The following is an 18,909-nucleotide window of genomic DNA, read 5'->3' on the forward strand; positions in this document are numbered from 1 at the left end:
GCCACTAACTCTTACTTGCCTTACAGTTAAAACACAATTCACTATAATTTCAAGTGCATTTTTGTTTTTGTTTTTCTTAACTATAAAATCTAAGAATTTCATATTTAATTTTTTACATTAAATTTGGTATTTAATCCAGCTTGCACAAGCGTTTAATACGAACTAAACAAGCTAAGAGTAAAAGCGCGCTCACGCCGACACTTGCTGCTAAGTCGTCTGAAGCGTAAGCCATCAGATTTATACACTTTTTTGCACAAATTATAATTTCTATTTATTCCAGCAAAGGCTTACTTAGTCGCAATTGCATTGAACAGCTTAGTGCAGACTTAATATATATATATATATTTAAGGAGTGTGCTCAGGTTGCTATGTACACAAGTAGCTGGCATTGTGCTGCTGTGGTTTAAGGCTTTCCATTAAATTAAGCCTTGAGCTAACGAAAGGTATATTGCGTGTGGGAATTGTATTTACATTTGGCTTGGCAGCTTAAATATCCTAAAGTGCTCCACAGATATAACAATGAGAAACTTATAACGGAAAGTGCTTAGCAGACATCGATTAACTAATTTCGAGCTTAGCATTTACTTAATATACGCCAGTAAGTATGTACAAATAATTTTATGTTTTCACAATACTTTTGCATTTAAATCAGCTTAATAACACTTTGCTTATTCATTTATTTCAATTTCTCCCAATTATACTGTGTAAAAATATATTTTGAATACCTATGTATGTATATATTTCCGCCACTAATAACCCTTATGTGCAGTTATACCGAAACTTTGGCGCGCTCGCCGTCCTCATTTAGCACTCTAACCTCATTCCGTGCCACCTCTTGTGCGGCCACCACCACCACAACCGACTCTTCGGCTATAATATCAACGTTCGTTTTGTATTCGCTACGCCGTCGCGTTTTATTCGCCACCTTAGCGGCCATCGCACCATTTCGCCATTTGCTCGCGCCACCAGCAGCAGCGCCGCGAAACGGTACCCACATCACCATTTACTAGAGCACAGTCTCATTAGTGTTGGTGCAGGTGCGTGGTCCATTAACAATGGAGTATTTCGATGAAGCATCTTTTTTGGTGAGAAAGCGACCGAAAAATATATCTTTGAAGGTTTCACGAAATTGCCGCGACATGCCGCAGTAGATGCCGAAGTTGATCGGATAGCTAACAACGAGGAAGAAGTTCGTAAACATTATGGATATATTGGCCATGCGATAATTCAAAAATTCGCCCATTAACGAGGAGAAGATGTGCAGTACCGTCACCACTGCTATGGGTATTTCAACAGCTAGAAAGACCGAGACCACCGTAATCAGCATGTATGTGGTGCAGTTGCTGTCGCGCACCTTGCGGCTCTCTACTTTCTTATTATCGCGGAAGAGCGCTTTGCGTCGTTCCTTTGCTTCTTCCATGGCTTGCCAGAGCAGCACATTCAGCGTGACGAGTAAGATGCACGGTACCACGTGCACGAATACTACGCGAAATAGAAAATATATGGAAAAGTAGAGGTCTTCGCCAACATAATTGTATACCCAATCGGAGGTTTCCACATGGCACACCTCCGTTTGCTGGCCGTTCCATTCGATGGTGACCGGGAAGTAGGTGCGATCGAAAAACCGTGTCAGCTGATGCAGGAAAGCGGCGAGGGCGATGTAGATTGTTGATCGTTTGACGCGTGGCATGGTGCACCATGTACGTGCCATGGGCGCGTGACACACGTAGATGTATCTATTGAAAACAGAAAGAAGAGGTTAATGTAAAAAATGTTAGTTATGGATTTAATATAAGGTAGAAAATGGTGTTCATTTTAATTAAATTATAGCTAAATTAATTAAAATAATATTTCATCTAAGAATTTCTTAAATAGTTCAACCAATTTTAATCAAAATTATGCAGTAAAACTATCATAATTTTAGTTTTCTCGAATCACGAAAGCTTTATATCCTGAGCATTTTGGAGCAGTTTATACTATTTCAATGCCCTACAAATCATAATATTCGGGGCTTACTCTATCCCTATTAAATACAAAATATCATGTTTCTTTAGACTTCCAAAAGAGATATCATAACAAATACTCCAGCAAATCCGAAGAATTTATTCATTTTATCGTATCTATCAAAAATAGAAATCTGAGTTGAATTTAAATACTTCAACTAATTAACATATGCCTAAATATATTGGTTCAAAATTTAAGTGCAAAACGGAAAAAGTTTTCATGAATGCCAAAGATTTTGCGAGACTAATCGTAAGAATTGCGTGAATTCAGTATCACTTTGCAACCATTCTCTCAGAGTTCAAATGGCCTTGCTAAAAAAATATTTCAGCTCGCATTGGACATAATACTTATGGGATATACTATATATTTAGGTGTTAGCGTAACAAATAAGGAATGGCTTAGTTCAGGTGCAACCGAACATTTCATACTCTCACAATTAATATCTCTCACGGTGAAGTATTGGCAGGTGTTGACACAATTTTCGGAAAATTAAAAAAAAAATATTTATTCACTCGTCTAAATTAATGTTGTCGTCTGCAAAATAGTTCCCATTCGATTGCTTTCTGCAATCGTCGAAACACTTCTCAAACTCGATTTTTGGGATAGACTTTAATTCTTTCACCGATTCAACATTCACTTTATTTTTGGAAACATACAATAAAAAAAAATTATGCACACATATTTGGTATCTCCTAATCACCAAATTTTAAAATTCGAAGGAAATATTGATTTGATTGTAGCTTATTTACCGGCAGTACCCACTAAATTTGAAATTTTACCCCGATATCTTCATTGGTGCTTGACTTAGATATACACTGTAAAGCGCATGAATCGTACGGCATTAAAAACATATGGGAAATCGGAATGGTTATAGTCCGATTTCGTTTATTTTGCGAATGTAACATGAAAAGTTCCAGCTAATGTTATACACCAAATGTGGTTGAAATTTATAAAGTAGCTCCTGAGATATACGATTTCTCCCAAAGGTGAGCAGTGACATGCGCACTGTTTAACTTTTACATCGCTTTGTTTGAAACCCCCTAAATGATATATTACGTTAGCTATAAAATTAAGTTCTATTAACAACATTTTTTGGGAGCAACAAAGATCCGATATCTTCCAAATCTTTTAATTTTTACTGAAGTCCGGTCGACCGGACAGACAGTCACTCGGAGTTCAACTCGTCTAGTCATCCGGATCACTTATTTAAGTTAACATCAAACTTAAATCAAAAAGAAAAGTAAAGTCCTCTATCGACGAACAAAGACCAAACTCTATACTAAGTCACTCATTATTCCCGTAGCTATATGGTGGTGAGACATGAACAATAATATAATCAAATGAGTCAGTCTTAGAAGTGTTCGAGAGAAAGGTTTTGCAGAAGATTTACGGCCTATAGAAAAATAAGAAGAGGAAGGCCTCCAATCCGTTGAAGAGATTAGGTAAGGAAGGTCCTTGCTGCAAGTGACATCTCCAATTGGCGCCAAATAGCGAAAAGAAGAAATGACAGCTGCGCTGTTGTTAACTCGGCTATAACCACGTAAGCGGTGTCTACACCAATAAAAAAAAAGAAGAAGATTAACTTAGCCTAATTGTTTAATTAAAAGTTTACAATCTTGGGTCTTTGGTGGGAGTTCATAATACCACCTTACCGTATGAGTAGAAAACCATATTTCAATATTATATACAAGTATATATTCTGTAGCAACATGTTGTTCACCTAAAGGTTGTATGTATCCCCTAAACCTAATCGAGATAGATATAGGGTTACAATTATCTGTCTGTATTTCTGTCCAGCTGATAACCCTGCTCACTTCCCATATAACGGTACTGTTAAAATCTACTAAAAGCGTGATAAATCAATAACTAAATACGCCAGGGACGTTAAATATTACACCCAACGGGTCCTCTAGTGATTAATACTGAATCTGAATCCACGAACAACGCTCGATTTGTGCACCTTTGATTCTGCTTAAACAGTTATCTCAATTGAACGAGCTATCTTCGTAGTATGTACAATCTTTCATTGAACGATACTTTAGTCTAATCATTATTTACCGGAATACAAATGCAAAATTTCGAGATGCGTTTCTCAGAAGGACATGACAACGACAAAAGGCCGAGTAGCTGTTTATAACAACCGCCAGCATACTTCACTTCGTATTCGATTTTTCTCCAAAAGAGAGCAGTCGGTTGGAAGCCTAGAGTATAAACGCGATAGCAAGTAAAAAGACTTTGAGTAAAGTATTTGTAAGCGATCAGCCAACATGTAATGACATTGACAACTTTTTCCATTCTCTGAGGTCAACTTCAATGGGCAATTTGCTAGTAAAGTCCCACACAGTTGATGTTGTTGTTGTTGCTGTTGTCATTATTGCAAATATACATGCTTGTAGTTAAAGATTTCATGATAACGAATAGGCTAAACCAATTTTATGACAGCAATGACTGTCCGATGGGGAGCGATTGACAGTCAAATCCATAAATGAAATGCGTAAATTATTCAGAGCATTGAGTAGGAATGTGGACTGCGGGCTTTGGGAATTGCTTATGTCGCTGGAAAAAAGGACATGTTGAAAACTTTTGTCGTTTTTCTTTGTGCATTGACTTTGACATCACCGCTTACTTGGTGCTCCTAATGCTAATCATTTCTTTTGTCCGTATAAGAGGATTTACTATTTTGCTATCTAAAGCCCAGATGTTACGGTAAATATACTTGTGTACGAGTAAGACGAAAGTATGATTTTTGCGCTTGTCTGAAGTGTTTCTGCAGAAATATGGAAAGCTGGTTTGCATTTGCCTTATTAGCCCAAAATAACAAGTAGCATTGATTTGCTCTCAATAATATTGTTCTTCAATAATAATAAACTCCGATTGTAGCCCATTCTAACTTTTCTGTAGAATTTTACTGAAATTTATATATATTTCGCTATTTTTGAATGTAATATGTGAGTCTTAACTAAACTAGAGTCTAGCTGCAGATATGCATTAAGTTCTTTGAAAATTGACTTCAATAATATTGTGTAACAAACACTACGTGGCAAATTAAAATGTAATTGTTTGCGGAAGAAGAAATTACTACAAAAAAAGATTAATTTAATTGAAAGAGAAATAATTTTTCTGCCAGGTGTCCCCAGTGTCGTATCATCACTAAAAGGAATGAATGGACGCAGCCAAGTCTAATATACATATATATTTTCGCTTTGACTTTCAAAAACAACCTCCTTGGTTAATGTAAAACTTTACATCGTTTGAACAATTTTAAGATCACATAATAAGATGGATATCTCATATCCACAGTTGAGTAACATAGGAGTGAATAATAAGAAAAGCGCAATACGGAGGAGGAAGACTTTGTTTAAAATCACTATGCAAGTTTAATAATCTATCTTCTTGGTAACATCATAGTTAATTAAATCGATGCTTTGATTTTTCGAATGGAAAGCGCCCCAAATACAGGGTTTCTCCGAAAAGTAATAGGACTGATTTTGTTCCGCCATTGTACTTCGGAACGTGCGCGCACCGACTAGTTTCGGTAGAGGGCGTTACTAGCTAATGAACGAGCGACTGGTCAGTTGTCTCCGAGCACCTGGAGAGTCAGAACAAACATTTCGACGTGAGTGGTGCAAGTCGAAAATGCAGTGTTTGTTAGACTACAGACTACGCGATTAAATTCTATGTGAAACTCGGCAAATCTGCGACAGAAACGTTTGAAATGATCAAGCAGATCAAGCACCCAGATATTGCTTTAGCAAGAAGTGGTATGTTTCGGTGGCACCAGGCTTTTTTGGAAGCTGGGAAGAGGTCGCTGATGAAGACTGGAAGAAGTGAAAATGATGTTCATAGTCTTTTTTGGTATGAAAGGCAGCGTCTCAAGCGTAGGACCAATCGGTCCGACAAGATATCGCACCCGATTGGAAGTTGCATCACGACGACGCCCCGGCTCACACCGCCTTTCTTGTGAATACTTGTGAATACCTTCCGTCACGTCTTCAACGCTTGGAAATTGCACTGGCATCGCTGCATCGACGCAGAAGGAACCTATTTTGGAAAGTTTTAAAGAATTACAACGATTGGTTCAATAGTTTTTTTTAAATCTACTCAGTCCAATTACTTTCTGGACAAACCCTTTACAAATATTGCACAAAGTAAGAAGTAAAATTGCTTGAAGTGACAATGAGACCGAAACGGCATGGATATATCAAGGTACTCTTATTCGAAATGGGTGTTTTAAACATTATAATAAAATGGTTCCATATTTTTATGGAACAGATGTTGCTTAAAAGATATTGTGTACTCGCAAATTGTAGATAAAATGCAAAAAAATGTTCATCAAAATATTTCTTTTTGTCGCCTTCAAAATAATCACCACCAAATGTAATACACTTATGCCAACGATTTGTCCAGTCCTCGAAACAGTTTCCATAAGCACTTTTTGGTATTTTTTTTTTTGTCTTATCTCTTCGAGCGACTGAAAACGGGTTCCACTGGGCGGCAATTTCAGTTTGGGGAACAAAACAAATCACAAGGAACCAAATCTGGTGAATACGATGGGTGATCGATGGTACTCATTGCCCTGGTTGGCTTTAAATACGGTCACAATCGTGATTTGATGTGAAGGTGCATTATCATCGTATAAAATCCATGAATTGGTCTTCCATAATTCCGGCCGTTTTCAAAGGATAATCTCCTTGTTAACCGTCTGTCCCTCCGTAACAAATTAATAATGCGCCAAACCACGAATATCGAAAAATGCAATGAGCATCGCTTTGACTTTTGAGCTGCTTTGGCGTGGTTTTTTCGGTTTAAGCTTGTTTTTTCCCTCCATTCCGATGATTGTTGACTTGTTTGCATGTCAAACTCATAAATTTATGTCTCATCGGCAGTCATAATATTCTCCATGAATGTGGGATCGGAATGCCCACGATCAGGCATATCCAAATTCAACTTTGTCGGAACAAGTCGAGCAAGAACGTGTTTCATACCCAAAATATCCACTAACTTCATTCGAATGGACTCGCGAGAGATGCGGGCCTCTCTTGCCATCTCCATTTGCCTGACGAGATATTTTCAACAGTTGAAGAGGTTGAACGTCGTCCAGAACTATGCATTTCTTCAACGATCTCTCGACCGTCTTTGAAGGCTTTATACTACGCGTAGGCTTGTGTTTTTGATAAAACTGAATCACCGTAAGCCTTTTCCGACATTCACAACTATTCCGCACACAAAATTTGAGACAACTTATTTGTTCGATATTTTTATCCATTGTAAAAATCGCAAAGCACTACTAGGTATACCGACTTAAGCAACTGCTGTAAACACACTGGCTCACAGATCGCGCTCATATTTGGCATAGTAATTAAGGACAGTCGCAGCAACTTAATAAATAATATTTTTTGAAATATCATTTTATTTTGAAATATCATTTATTCGGGAAAAAATTAAATTACGATTTCTTGGGTACTTTTTTGAGGTAATTTTTGTGGGATGGCACTTCAACGTTGATCACAGTTTCGAAATTTAAATTTTTAATATGAATTTACTTTCGTTGGAACTGTATACCTAACTGAATCTGGAGACATATGCCACCAACCACTTGCACCCAATGGCAAAGGCTTTGTTAATTTTTCTGATTCATCAATTTATATGGCAGCTAAATTTTAGTGGTTGGATATAGACGGTTCCGATAAATGAAGCTGCTCATTTCAGATTGGTATCTCAAAAACTTGGGAACTAGATATACAGGTACAGACAACAGACAGATGGACAGACAGGCATGACTAAATCAACTTAGCTCATCACGCTGATCATTTATACAAGGTGCGTTCCAAAGTAAACAGGTCAGGAAAAAACAGAACAAATGGTTTTTTTGGCAAAATCGATTTATTTTATTCAAAATAGTCTCCTTCTGCTTCAATACAGTTTTTTCCAAAAGCATGTCGAACGAGTGTTTTAGCTAGTTGGCCAGTATGGCCGCCAGTATGCCGGTGCAAGCCTTTTGAATGGCCTCTACGTCTGCATAACGCTTTCCTTTCATGGGTAAATGCATTTTTCCGAAAAGGAAGAAGTCGAATGGTTAAAATGTGATTTTTGCTCAAATAATCGTCCTTCGAATGTTGGATTCTGAGCAATTTTTGGTCGTCTGTCAATTTGTGCGGAACAAACCGTGCGCACACCTTTCGTAAGCCCAAATGTTCGGTCAAAATGCGATAAATCGATTTTTTGGATGTTCAATTCCATTTCCATGAATTTCATTGATGATTTCAGTTAATCTTTGATGAATTCACTCCCAGTTTCGATGGAATCACGGATTTTGATTGGCCCACATCACTTTGAAAACGTTGAACAGACTCGTGCACTCTGCTACGGAATACGCAATCATTGCCATAAACTTGATTCATCAATTGAAACGTTTCGGTAAAAGGGGGTGCTAGATTCAAAAAGTCCTGTTTACTTTGGAACACACCTTGTATGCTTATTTTCTAGGGTCTCCCACATTTTCTATTGGATTTTACAAATTCGTGACAAACTCATTATACACTATCCCTCTTCAGCGTACAAAGATGTTTATTAAGAATATAATTTAGTTACGACTCAATTTCGCTAACTTCTGAATTATATTAAAAAAAAAAGTATAATATTATTAAATCTGTACAGATGCAATTTGTTCGAATAAAATATTAAAAGTTTTAAAGCTTGCTCAATATTGTCTAAAGCGCTAATTTTTTACTTCGTAGAAACACTTTTAGATTCTGTCCACGATTTGAAGCGATTATGGAATTCGCTTATATGAGCACCATTGACTTGTTCTTTATATATGTATGTATATTAGGGTGATTCAAAAAAAAATTTTTTTTGTTTCGTTTGGGAGTCGGAAAAAAAGGTTCCTAGGACACCTCTAATGAAGCCTCTCCAAGCATGTGTTTTTAATTGTAACGGGAAGGTCCTCTTACATACAGTTTTCTATTTTTTCTTATTATCAGATAGAAAAATTTATGTCTCGTTTCCAACTACTTGAAAAAATATCTTGATCCTTAGATTTTGTAGGAAATTGAATGCTCTACAAAAAAGGTCTATCATGATTTTTTCGTAAACCTAAACGTTTGAAAGATATTGACAGTTAAAGTTTGATTATTTTTAGGAAAATTTTTTATTTCTTATGAATTTTATAACTCAATGAAAAACCCGTTTTGAATGATGAAACTTATAGGTTTTTGGAGAAGCTTTCTTAGAGGTGTCTAGGAACCTATTTTTCCGAGTACCAAACGAAAAAAATTTTTTGATTCACCCTAATGTTTTACTTAAATCCGCAGGACATATAATCATTCAGACTTTCTACTTTTTGTTGTTAAACAAATCCTGTGCGTAAAAACACACATAGACACTTTTTTGAGTCGCCAACTAATAGCAGTAGCCTTAAGCAACGTTTATCCTCTCGAATGAAATAATAAATTTAAAAAACTTTTTTTTTATAGCTTTTATGTGCTTTATTTTACTTGGTGCTCAAATCTGTTTGTTGCTAGGATAAAGAATTTACTAGATTTTATTATTTATTCAAAAACTTCCAGCGAAACCTTTCAGCCCCCAATAAACAATGACTGTACTTACATATGCTTGTTTAATGTTGCTTTTCACCCATCAGATTTGCCATAATTTACCAAAGCTAGATCTTGCAAACTTGCCTGTGTTGAAATGTATGTCTGTCAAGTTGACTTTCAGTTTCCTTAAGAGAGTGAAATGGCTGAGACTAATTGAAAACGGATAAAATTTCACGTAGGCTCGCCATTAGCGTAACCCCACTCATGTCAGCTATAAGACCCGGTTGCTTTGTAAGTCACTTGTAAAACTGTAATACTAGCGCTTGTCGCGTTCAATATGCTTTCAGCACTCAGCTCACGTCAAACGGTTGAAAAGGGTTAAGTGAACTCTTCGAAATTTTCGCTTATAATGTTCAAAGTACTTGAATTTGTTGCCAACTAAATTGGTATGCAGTGAAATTTATGGTAGGGCTTGGTCGCGGTAGCGCACACTACTTAAAATTTTGCGTTTTGGATGTACGCCGAAAGGATCCTATTTAGACGCAATTGAAATATATGCGCCTAATATCCTTTTTGAGCAGCTTGCGCCTGCTGAAAGGTGAAAAGCAGCAAATAATTGCCGGAATGTAAACGAAAGACGCCTCGCAAATAGCAAGGTACGCGTCATGGCTGAGAAGACGGACCCTACCGCGTTCCACTGTTTCAAAAATTGCGTAATTCTGCCAGTCATTCCACAGCTGCTCTTAGCCGCTTTTGTTCAAACAGTAATTGAAGCGTCTCTTAATTACAAGTACATATAAGCAGCGCCCAAACAGCTTGTAATTATCATTTGCCAGTCCTCTTCTCGCGGTCATAAAAAGAGCATGGTTTAGGTAATGCGAGCAACTGTTATATAAGTGGTATAAATAATTTACTGAGTCATTAATTAGTTTGTATAAACATATACTCTTACACAAGCTTTCATTGTTTTATTGATTTTTTCTCGCATTGTTTTTGTTTATCGAAATGGAAAATTGTCGTTAACCAACATTTATCAATTGAATGGTTTATAAATTACATAATTCATGAACGCATGTGCGCATGTGTCTGTGTGTGTGTTTACATGGCTTCATGCTTAATGACAATTAAATTAATATTTATTGAGTTTTATTGCTGCGTGGCCGATAAACGGATTGTTGAACAATATTTCAATTGCTAGACTCTTGCAATACATATGAGTATCGTATAATATAGTGTTGTAGTTTCTTAATTTATGGAGCGGGTTTTATTATATGACGCATAAGCCTTTATTATGCGTTTAGTGGCAGTGTCTCCTGCAGAGTTTCTCCTTAAAAATGAAAATAAAAATTGAGGAATGTTTTCTTCCGCAAAAATTGGGGCCTTATGTCAGCGATTCTCCTCCAAGGCCTCAATCGTCTCGGTCTTATTTGCGTAGACAAACATTTTCACATAACCTCACAAGAAATAGTCCACCGGTATTAAATCGTACAACATTCAAGGCCACGCTACAGACCCACGACGGAAGCTTATATACTCACTAATAGTTTCGTTCCATAAATTGTTTATTTCGTTGGTTTTATGGTATTTAACCCCGTCTTCTTGGAACCAAAGGTCGTTCACAACAGCATTCTCCAATTCAAGCACGAAAAAGTCATTAATCATGGCTCTCCTCTCATAGAGCACAGTAAATAGTGGGTTCTTGAACTTCATTTCTGAACCAAACTGTGTTTGTGAGAATAGGAATCGGTCGGAGGCCATCTGTTTGGGCTCATTCACCGAACGTGTGACGCGCTTTGTGGTCGTTCGCCTGAAATTCTTGAACAAATTGGATATTGTAAGCCAGCTAACTAAGACACTTTCACAAAATTTTCCATAATGTGTATGGACTCATTCAGTACTCGGCTCCTCATCAGCAATAACGTCTTCGGTGCACACTGTATGACGTCTCTGATGATGCGCATTATCCACTAGATTGGAAAAACCGATCCACTGTTGCTCGAATTAATCACTGTGCTGCTCGGAGGAAGCACACGATGAGTCGCGCGACTCGAACCATTATTTCAGTAATAAAATTGCACGATTTGCAAACGTTGTTTCGGACTTAGCCTGTTCATTATGAAATGGCAAACCAAACTGGGTATAAATCAAATAACAGCTTTCAAAAAGATCAACTCCGAAAAAAGTATTGTCTCATTAAAAAACCACACGTGTTATAAGGTCCGCCGAGGAAAGCAGAGGAAGAGGCAGACCTCCACTCCTCTGGAAGGACCAGGTGGAGAAGGACCTGGCTTCGCTTGGAATATCCAATTGGCGCCACGCAGCGAAAAGAAGAAACGACTGGCGCGCTGTTGTTAACTCGGCTATAATCGCGTAAGCGGTGTCTACGCCAATTAAAAAGAAGAAGATGTCACTGCATCGGTTTGAGTAATTAAAACATCATTTTATATGCTTTAACGATTCTCTGACTTTCGCTGAGAGACTACGATACGACGAAATTGGCACCTATTCGTCATGCAATATTCTTGGCGAATGTGACGATATTATTCGTCCCAGGTAAAGAATTGACCGTTGATGAGCTGTTACTTGCAACAACAAACGCAAAAACCAACTATCTACTTGCGGGCGAAGTATATTTGGGTGTATAGCCTAATGAACGGCGCTTGCCAGGTATTGCGCACAATCTCTTTATGAGACTCTGTAACCGATATTTGGACAGGAGACAACTTTTCCAGAAGCTATGACTAGGCGGAAGTTTTGTTTATACGGAATACCACCTTGGTGGACATAATAAGAGGCAATAAGCCGCAACTGCCTCCGAAGAAAAAAAGGAGTGTGGTTGAATTCGTGTTTTGTTTCTCAGAATCAATTGCTGAGCTCCGTTCAGGCTGTTTGATCTTAGTCATCCTATGTGGAATACCAATAAGTCTGAAAAGCGCAGAACATTTTTGAAAGAACTCTCAATGGAGCTAACGCAGAAACAATTAAAAAACCGATGCAAAACAAAAATTAATTCTACAACTAAAATTTCAATGGACAGGTAGGCTTTTACAATTTATTTTATTTCAAAATTAGATCATTTTGAAATATTTTTCGCCATTTTCTTTTCATGTCACAGATCAACACTTTGAAAAGGCGCTGTAAAACCTGCAAAACTGTTAATATCGATAATAAACAGCAGTTTGTGACCACTGCCATAAGCAATGTATACATATATGTATATGAATGTCCGGCACTCGAAGTGTAACCAACTTCGGACCGTTCGCGCAGCTGTTGCACTGGAATCAGCTGTTTATTAATTTACTGAATGACAGTTCGGAGTGTTGTTCACAAGTGTATAAAAGCGTTTTGTCAAAAGTGAACGCATAAATAAGTGATCAGCGATGGAATTCAAACGTAATAGTGTGATTGCCTTATATTTAGCTGGAAAATCACAGCCATCAATTGTTCGTGGGCTCAAACATCTTAATGTAAATGAAGTTTTTATTTATGGCACCATCACTCGTTACAATTATACTGGTAGCATCGCAAAACGCCATGGAGGTGACCATCAAAAGACTGCAACGTCACGTGAGATGGTTCGGAAAGTAAAGAAGCGACTTGAGCGAAATCCACGACGAAGTGTCAATCAAATGGCTAATGAACTGAAAATATCCGACCGCAGCATCCGACGCATATTGAAAAATGAGCTCAAGGTCAAGCCTTACAAGTTCCAAAAGGCCCATGATCTCACACCGAAGCAGCAACAAGTAAGACTTGAGAGAGCGAAGCAGTTGCTTTGCTTGGCCGAAAGCGGTCAAATTCCGAACATTGTGTTTTCTGACGAAAAAATTTGAAGCCGTGAGCAAACAAACATTTCGGTTGCAAACCATGGACGTTTCAACAAGACTCAGCACCGTCTCACAAAGCGCGAGTGAACTAAGATTGGCTGCAAAACAAACGTTTCGAACTTCATTACGACCACACAATGCGAGTTCAATGGTTTATTCTCTCTGGGCCATTTTGGAGAGCAAGGTCCGAAATAAAAAATACACCAGTCTCGAGATGCTGAATAATGTCATTGTCCGTGAGTGGGCCAAAATACCGACAAGTCACATTCGGGCAGCTTGCGATTCGTTTTTTGACCGCCTCAAGGCCATAGTTAAGGCAAAAGGTGGTCATATTGAGCAAACGTGAATTGGTCCTGAATTTATGATTATTTTCACACATATTGTACTTTAAAATAATTTAAAAAAATTTCCAAACCGAATTTATGCTTTTTTAATTGGTTACACTTCGAGTGCCGGACCCTGTATAAGGACATGTGAAAAGTGCTGTTTCGCAAAATACGAAAAATTAAATTCACCTATTTGAGCTGTTTGAAATTAAAACTCTTTTTGATTTTCTTATTTAATTATTTGCATAAACAAACAAAATATTGGCGCTTCTATTAAAGAAACGTATTAAAAGTCTAAAGAAAATCGGCATCCTTACCACTTCGATATATATGAATATAACTCTGTATTTATGTATATCCTTAATAAATAAATTCTATATAACCAGGAAGTGTTCTGAAACTATTTCATTACCGTTAAAAGCCTATAATATTTGATTCTTAATTTAAATACCGACTTATCCAACTTCTGTATTTTATCAAAAATAATAATAACAAAAATTTCCTTCACTGCATGAGCATATGCATGCTTTTAACAACATAGACCGCTCTTGTGTTATGTTCTGCATTTACTTTACTTCTGCACATCCTGTTTTGCTTTTGCGAGTTCCGGAAATACCCCCAGCAATCTCGCTTTTATACAATTCGGCTTGTTGTTGCTCCAGAGAGAATCGAAAAACTGAAAATGTATGCTGCATGTGATATTTTGCTTGTGTGCTTGTCCGACTGTCTGCTTCTCTTAATGGATGTTGTTAAGCTGACGACAGCAAAAACAACAACACGACATACACCAATAATAAAGTCAAATTTCCGCCGGCCGCACAGTATGTGCACGAGTAAAAGGCTTAAGAACTTTTTTTACGAGCAAGAAAACTTGTGTAATCTACCGAAGCTCATGCATATGCACTTATATAACTGAATTGGTTTTGGCTTTATTTGAAAACTCTTAATATGTGACAGAGGCTAGGTTTTCCTTTTCTCTAGGGTAAGCTATTTGAAATGCTGCTTTTGAGTAGCGGCAAGGAGCTCATTTTATGGTGTTTCATTAAAAGTGTTATTTTATGTGTTTTTTTTTGCAGGCTACGCTATCTAAATTGGTAACGTAGTTTTTCAACTGGCAAAAAGGTTCTGGCGAAACCAACAAAACTTAAAATTGCTCAGCTGGATGCTACAGGAAACCAATTTTGTTGAGATAGGCAACTTTTATTGGCAGCGCAACTTTCCTAAAATTCGACAGATATAACCACATATTAATAACTTTGAAAATAAAAAAAATAATAATATATAAATGATCAGTATGACGAGCTGAGTTAATTTAGACCATGTGCATCTGTTTTTCTCCCTGTCAATCCATCCGTCTGTTTTATATAAGCGAACTAGTCTCTCAGTTTTCGAGATATCAGTCCGAAAATTTGCTCACAAACTTTTCACCCCAAGAAGCTGCTCATTTGTCGGAACCAACATGGGATCACTGTAACATATAGCTGCTATACAATCCCAACGATCGGAATCATTTAAATCTCAACAGTTCGCATTTCCATATTCACAAAGAGATGGATATTTCATCTCTAACTCTTGCTTACAATAACAATGAAAGTGACCCCCAATTTGTGAATAACATTATCACAGGTGACGGTGGATGGTTCTTTGAGTATGAAGATGAAAGACAATCATTTTGAGACGACAGAGGTGATCCAATCAGCATGCACCTCGGCTCTCGAGATTATTCCGGAGACGGCCTTCCATGACGTCTCCAATACTTGGAAATCGTAACATATGCTATATAAGGTACAAATCGAGCCAGTACTTGTATTTTGCTTGAAGTATACTTTTTTATAATAAATTCACTAAGCCTTAGGTCGTTTTTTACATTTTATTTATTAACATAAATACAAATATCACTCACCAGCTTCCTCAATTTTCAGTCCATATCAATTTTGAATAAATTAAATGTTATAGGACCGGATATCGTCAATTCGCTTTGCTCTGCCTTCAAATTTCATCTACTCCAGCTTTTACCAAATTAATAACTCTAATGTGGCATAAATAAGCTTAAGTAAATAGTAGAGACATAGAGTTTGAGACATCTTTTTCTGTTTGACGTCCGTTTGAAAAGAACTTAAGGAGGCGAGTTAGTTGCATTTACTAAGAATATGTGACAACTCTATTCGTTTATGGCATTGTCTCTGTCATTCTTTGATATATTTTATGTCCATACTTTTAATATAAACCGCCTTAAAACTTCACCAAACACCATCCGGAGATTCGTCAGCTCTTTGGACGAGCTGTTCTTGGCATTTACGGCTTGCGCTGTGATCCGCGAAATAAAGAGACTCGCGTGTTTATGAGCGCACTCCCAAGAACCAATAGTTTTTTATGAAAACATTTTTAAAGACATTTACCATTTCTTATCAAGAATGGATTTCATTGTTGATAGAATCACACAAGGTCCTTCGCAGGGGTATCCGGGTCCCTTATGCTTGCACTAAATAAATTTTATATGTTTATTATATGAATTTGCCGGCACTTTAAAACACACTCGCTCACGTTATGGAAATTTTATTGGCATCACCAATACATGATGCAAAACACTCAAGGGACAAGCCAAATTTTACGATCCAGCAATTCAATATCAAAATACAATACTTTTTTCATTACACAATATTTGCTATATGAATAACGTTTATTACATTTTGTGCATACATACCTTTGAATAGCCAGCGCCAAGGTTAGCCAAATGGACGCCGTGTGGCAAACAGCAGGCATAAGCTAGAAACATGTCAAAAATAAACCATCAGTTGATATTTTATAGAAAAAATTGCACATCTAACAAAAAACCATGCATAAAATGGCAATTCGTTGGTAACAATGAATTGAGAGACGATGTTATAAAACAACCACTTCATAACGGAGGCAAATAGTTATGTACTATGTATGTCTATATATTCATATGAGAGAAGGAACAGATATGCTGGCAGTGGGGAGTGTTTTTGAAAAATGAAAACATGTAAATATGAAAGCAAAAAACAGACATACACGTACATGCATATGAGTGGGTTGTGTACGATATATTCAACATACACTGCTCGTACTTGGGCTGTTCCCTGAAGTTGACAAAGAAGGTTGTATGCTCAAATGTTATTCAAGTTTTTTCAATTGGTGTGTGTGTGTGCGTTTGATTTCCACAAGCATATCTCGATGCAAAAAGTGTCGATTTGCACATTTGTCATGTTCCCCGTCTAGTGGATCTATCGGACTTGCTAAAGAAGCACTTAGAATAAGCCCGGCGTTCAACTATATCCACAGGTTCATATGTTGATATATATTTATATGCTTATCTGGTACATATATATATATATATATATATATATGGGTATATATATATATATATATATATATATGTCTATATAATATTTTACAGGGTGGATTATTCCTATTATTATACGTCACTTTGAAGTGAACCTTATCGATCACGTTAAAGAATTTTTTTTACTCCATTATATATTCCTCGTAGAATAACACGCAAACCTAAAATCTTTATATCTCATCGTCTTTGGTTCGATTAAAGACTTGTTGTATAAAAGTCGGAAATAAAGAAGGCCAAGAAAGTTTCGTGGAGTTCCTTAGGCAAAGGCGTAGAAGGCTGTCACGATTCTTCAAGGTTTTGGAATCTGTAGAAGGATGTCTCTCATCGAAGGGCTTCAGAAGCCTTCTTAGGTCTTTTGGACGAGCGCCACCTTATGTGGATGCTAAATTCGTTGAAACCATTCAATTCTCTGGGACCTGATAGGATCATACATGCGCAACTTCGGCGAACGGTAAAAATGTTATGCGGTTGATTTGCCCCATCTAAGCGAACTTCGTTAGATTAGACCATATTCCCGGGCCTTAGAGACAGTTAAGGGTGGTGTTCATCCCAAAAGCCGGTAAGAGCTCTCATATGAATGCCAAGGATTTCAGTCCTATTATCCTTTCCTTGTTTCTGCTGAAGACGCTGGAGAGGCTTATAGATAGGATTGATCCTATTCTAATTGGCATTTAGTAAATTGGCGTAAGCTTAGAAGTCTTTATATAACAGTTTTATTTGCAGCAATTTGTTATTCATTTTTCCAAACAGAATGAAAAGCTGCTGTGGAATATTAAAAGTAAAGCTCAAATTAATGGTTACAGCAATGCAGCTAAAGGTTGAGGTTTCCGAGTATAATAAACCGTCAAATTGCGTTTCATTTCTTGTTCCACAAGGTTAAATACTCTGCTATTCAAACACCTTTACATAACTATAGGTTAGGCTAAGTTAGGTAAATAAGCTGATTACTTGTTAACGCGAGAGTATTTTGGTAATCTAGAGACTCTTGTCCGTTGTGATGCCTCGAACTGCTAATTATGCATCCAAAAGGCCGTCGGATATCGACAAAGCGCCTAGGGCCTGACAAAAATTTATTGAGACGGTCACTGGGTATGGCAGCCGAGATGATTCAGCTTTGATCTGGCGAAACCTCGACAGTGGTGGAAAAAATGTCTGGATGTTTTCACCTTATCTTTCTCATTTCAATTTTAAACAAGTGGCGCTCTCCAAAATCTCTAGCCTCACCTCGAATGTGTCCAATTAGGACGCTTATCATTGCGGCTTCGTGAGCTTTGTTTAGAGATACCAGTTCAGTGGTTTTCGTAGCCCCACAAGGTGCTGATTGCTGACCAGCACTACTGAGATCACGCGAAGCCTATAAATCGAGCGTCCGAATACACGATGACTCGTTCCCATCGTAATGGAATTTTCAATAGGCGTCCTTTCTTGCAAGCTCATCTGCTTTATAATTTCCGACGATTGCGCCGTGGCCAGACACCCAGACAAGTTCAGTATGTTAGTAGCTTGATGCTACTGCTATTGAGGTCATACATTCCTCGACTAGGTTAGAGCCAACTGTCATCTGCCAACTGCACAGCAGCTTTGCTATCAGAGTGGATGCATAACTAACCTAAATTAAACTGCTCTTCGGAGAAGTGCATCTGCTGCTGCCTTGATAGCTGCCATTTCTGCTTCAAAGACAATACAGAAGTGTGAAATAAGAGTTGATTGAGAGCTCCTGGCAGAATTTAATAGTTATTGACTTGAATATATCTCTTCAAACGGATTTTTTGAATCATTTGCAGAAATTTTAGTGCCCTGGCAAGTCGCACTTTGAACGTATTTTACGCGAAACAACTTTTTTTTTTACA

General features: G+C 37.4%; 1 protein-coding gene across 1 annotated transcript in view; it reads right to left on the reverse strand.

Annotated features, from left to right (window-relative positions):
• Positions 1-344: 344 nt before the first annotated feature.
• The window catches only part of LOC120774828 (sex peptide receptor), a 61,749-nt gene continuing 43,184 nt past the window's right edge, over positions 345-18,909 (reverse strand). Inside the window, exons 4-5 of the mRNA XM_040104639.1 lie at positions 16,400-16,461; positions 345-1,736 (exon numbers count right to left, since the gene is read on the reverse strand). Of these exons, the coding sequence (XP_039960573.1) occupies positions 1,007-1,736; positions 16,400-16,461 (792 nt within the window). The 3' untranslated portion in view covers positions 345-1,006. The remainder of the gene's footprint in view (positions 1,737-16,399; positions 16,462-18,909) is intronic.

The sequence above is a fragment of the Bactrocera tryoni genome, chromosome 4 (genome assembly GCF_016617805.1).
Source record: "Bactrocera tryoni isolate S06 chromosome 4, CSIRO_BtryS06_freeze2, whole genome shotgun sequence".
Classification (NCBI taxonomy): Eukaryota; Metazoa; Arthropoda; class Insecta; order Diptera; family Tephritidae; genus Bactrocera; species Bactrocera tryoni.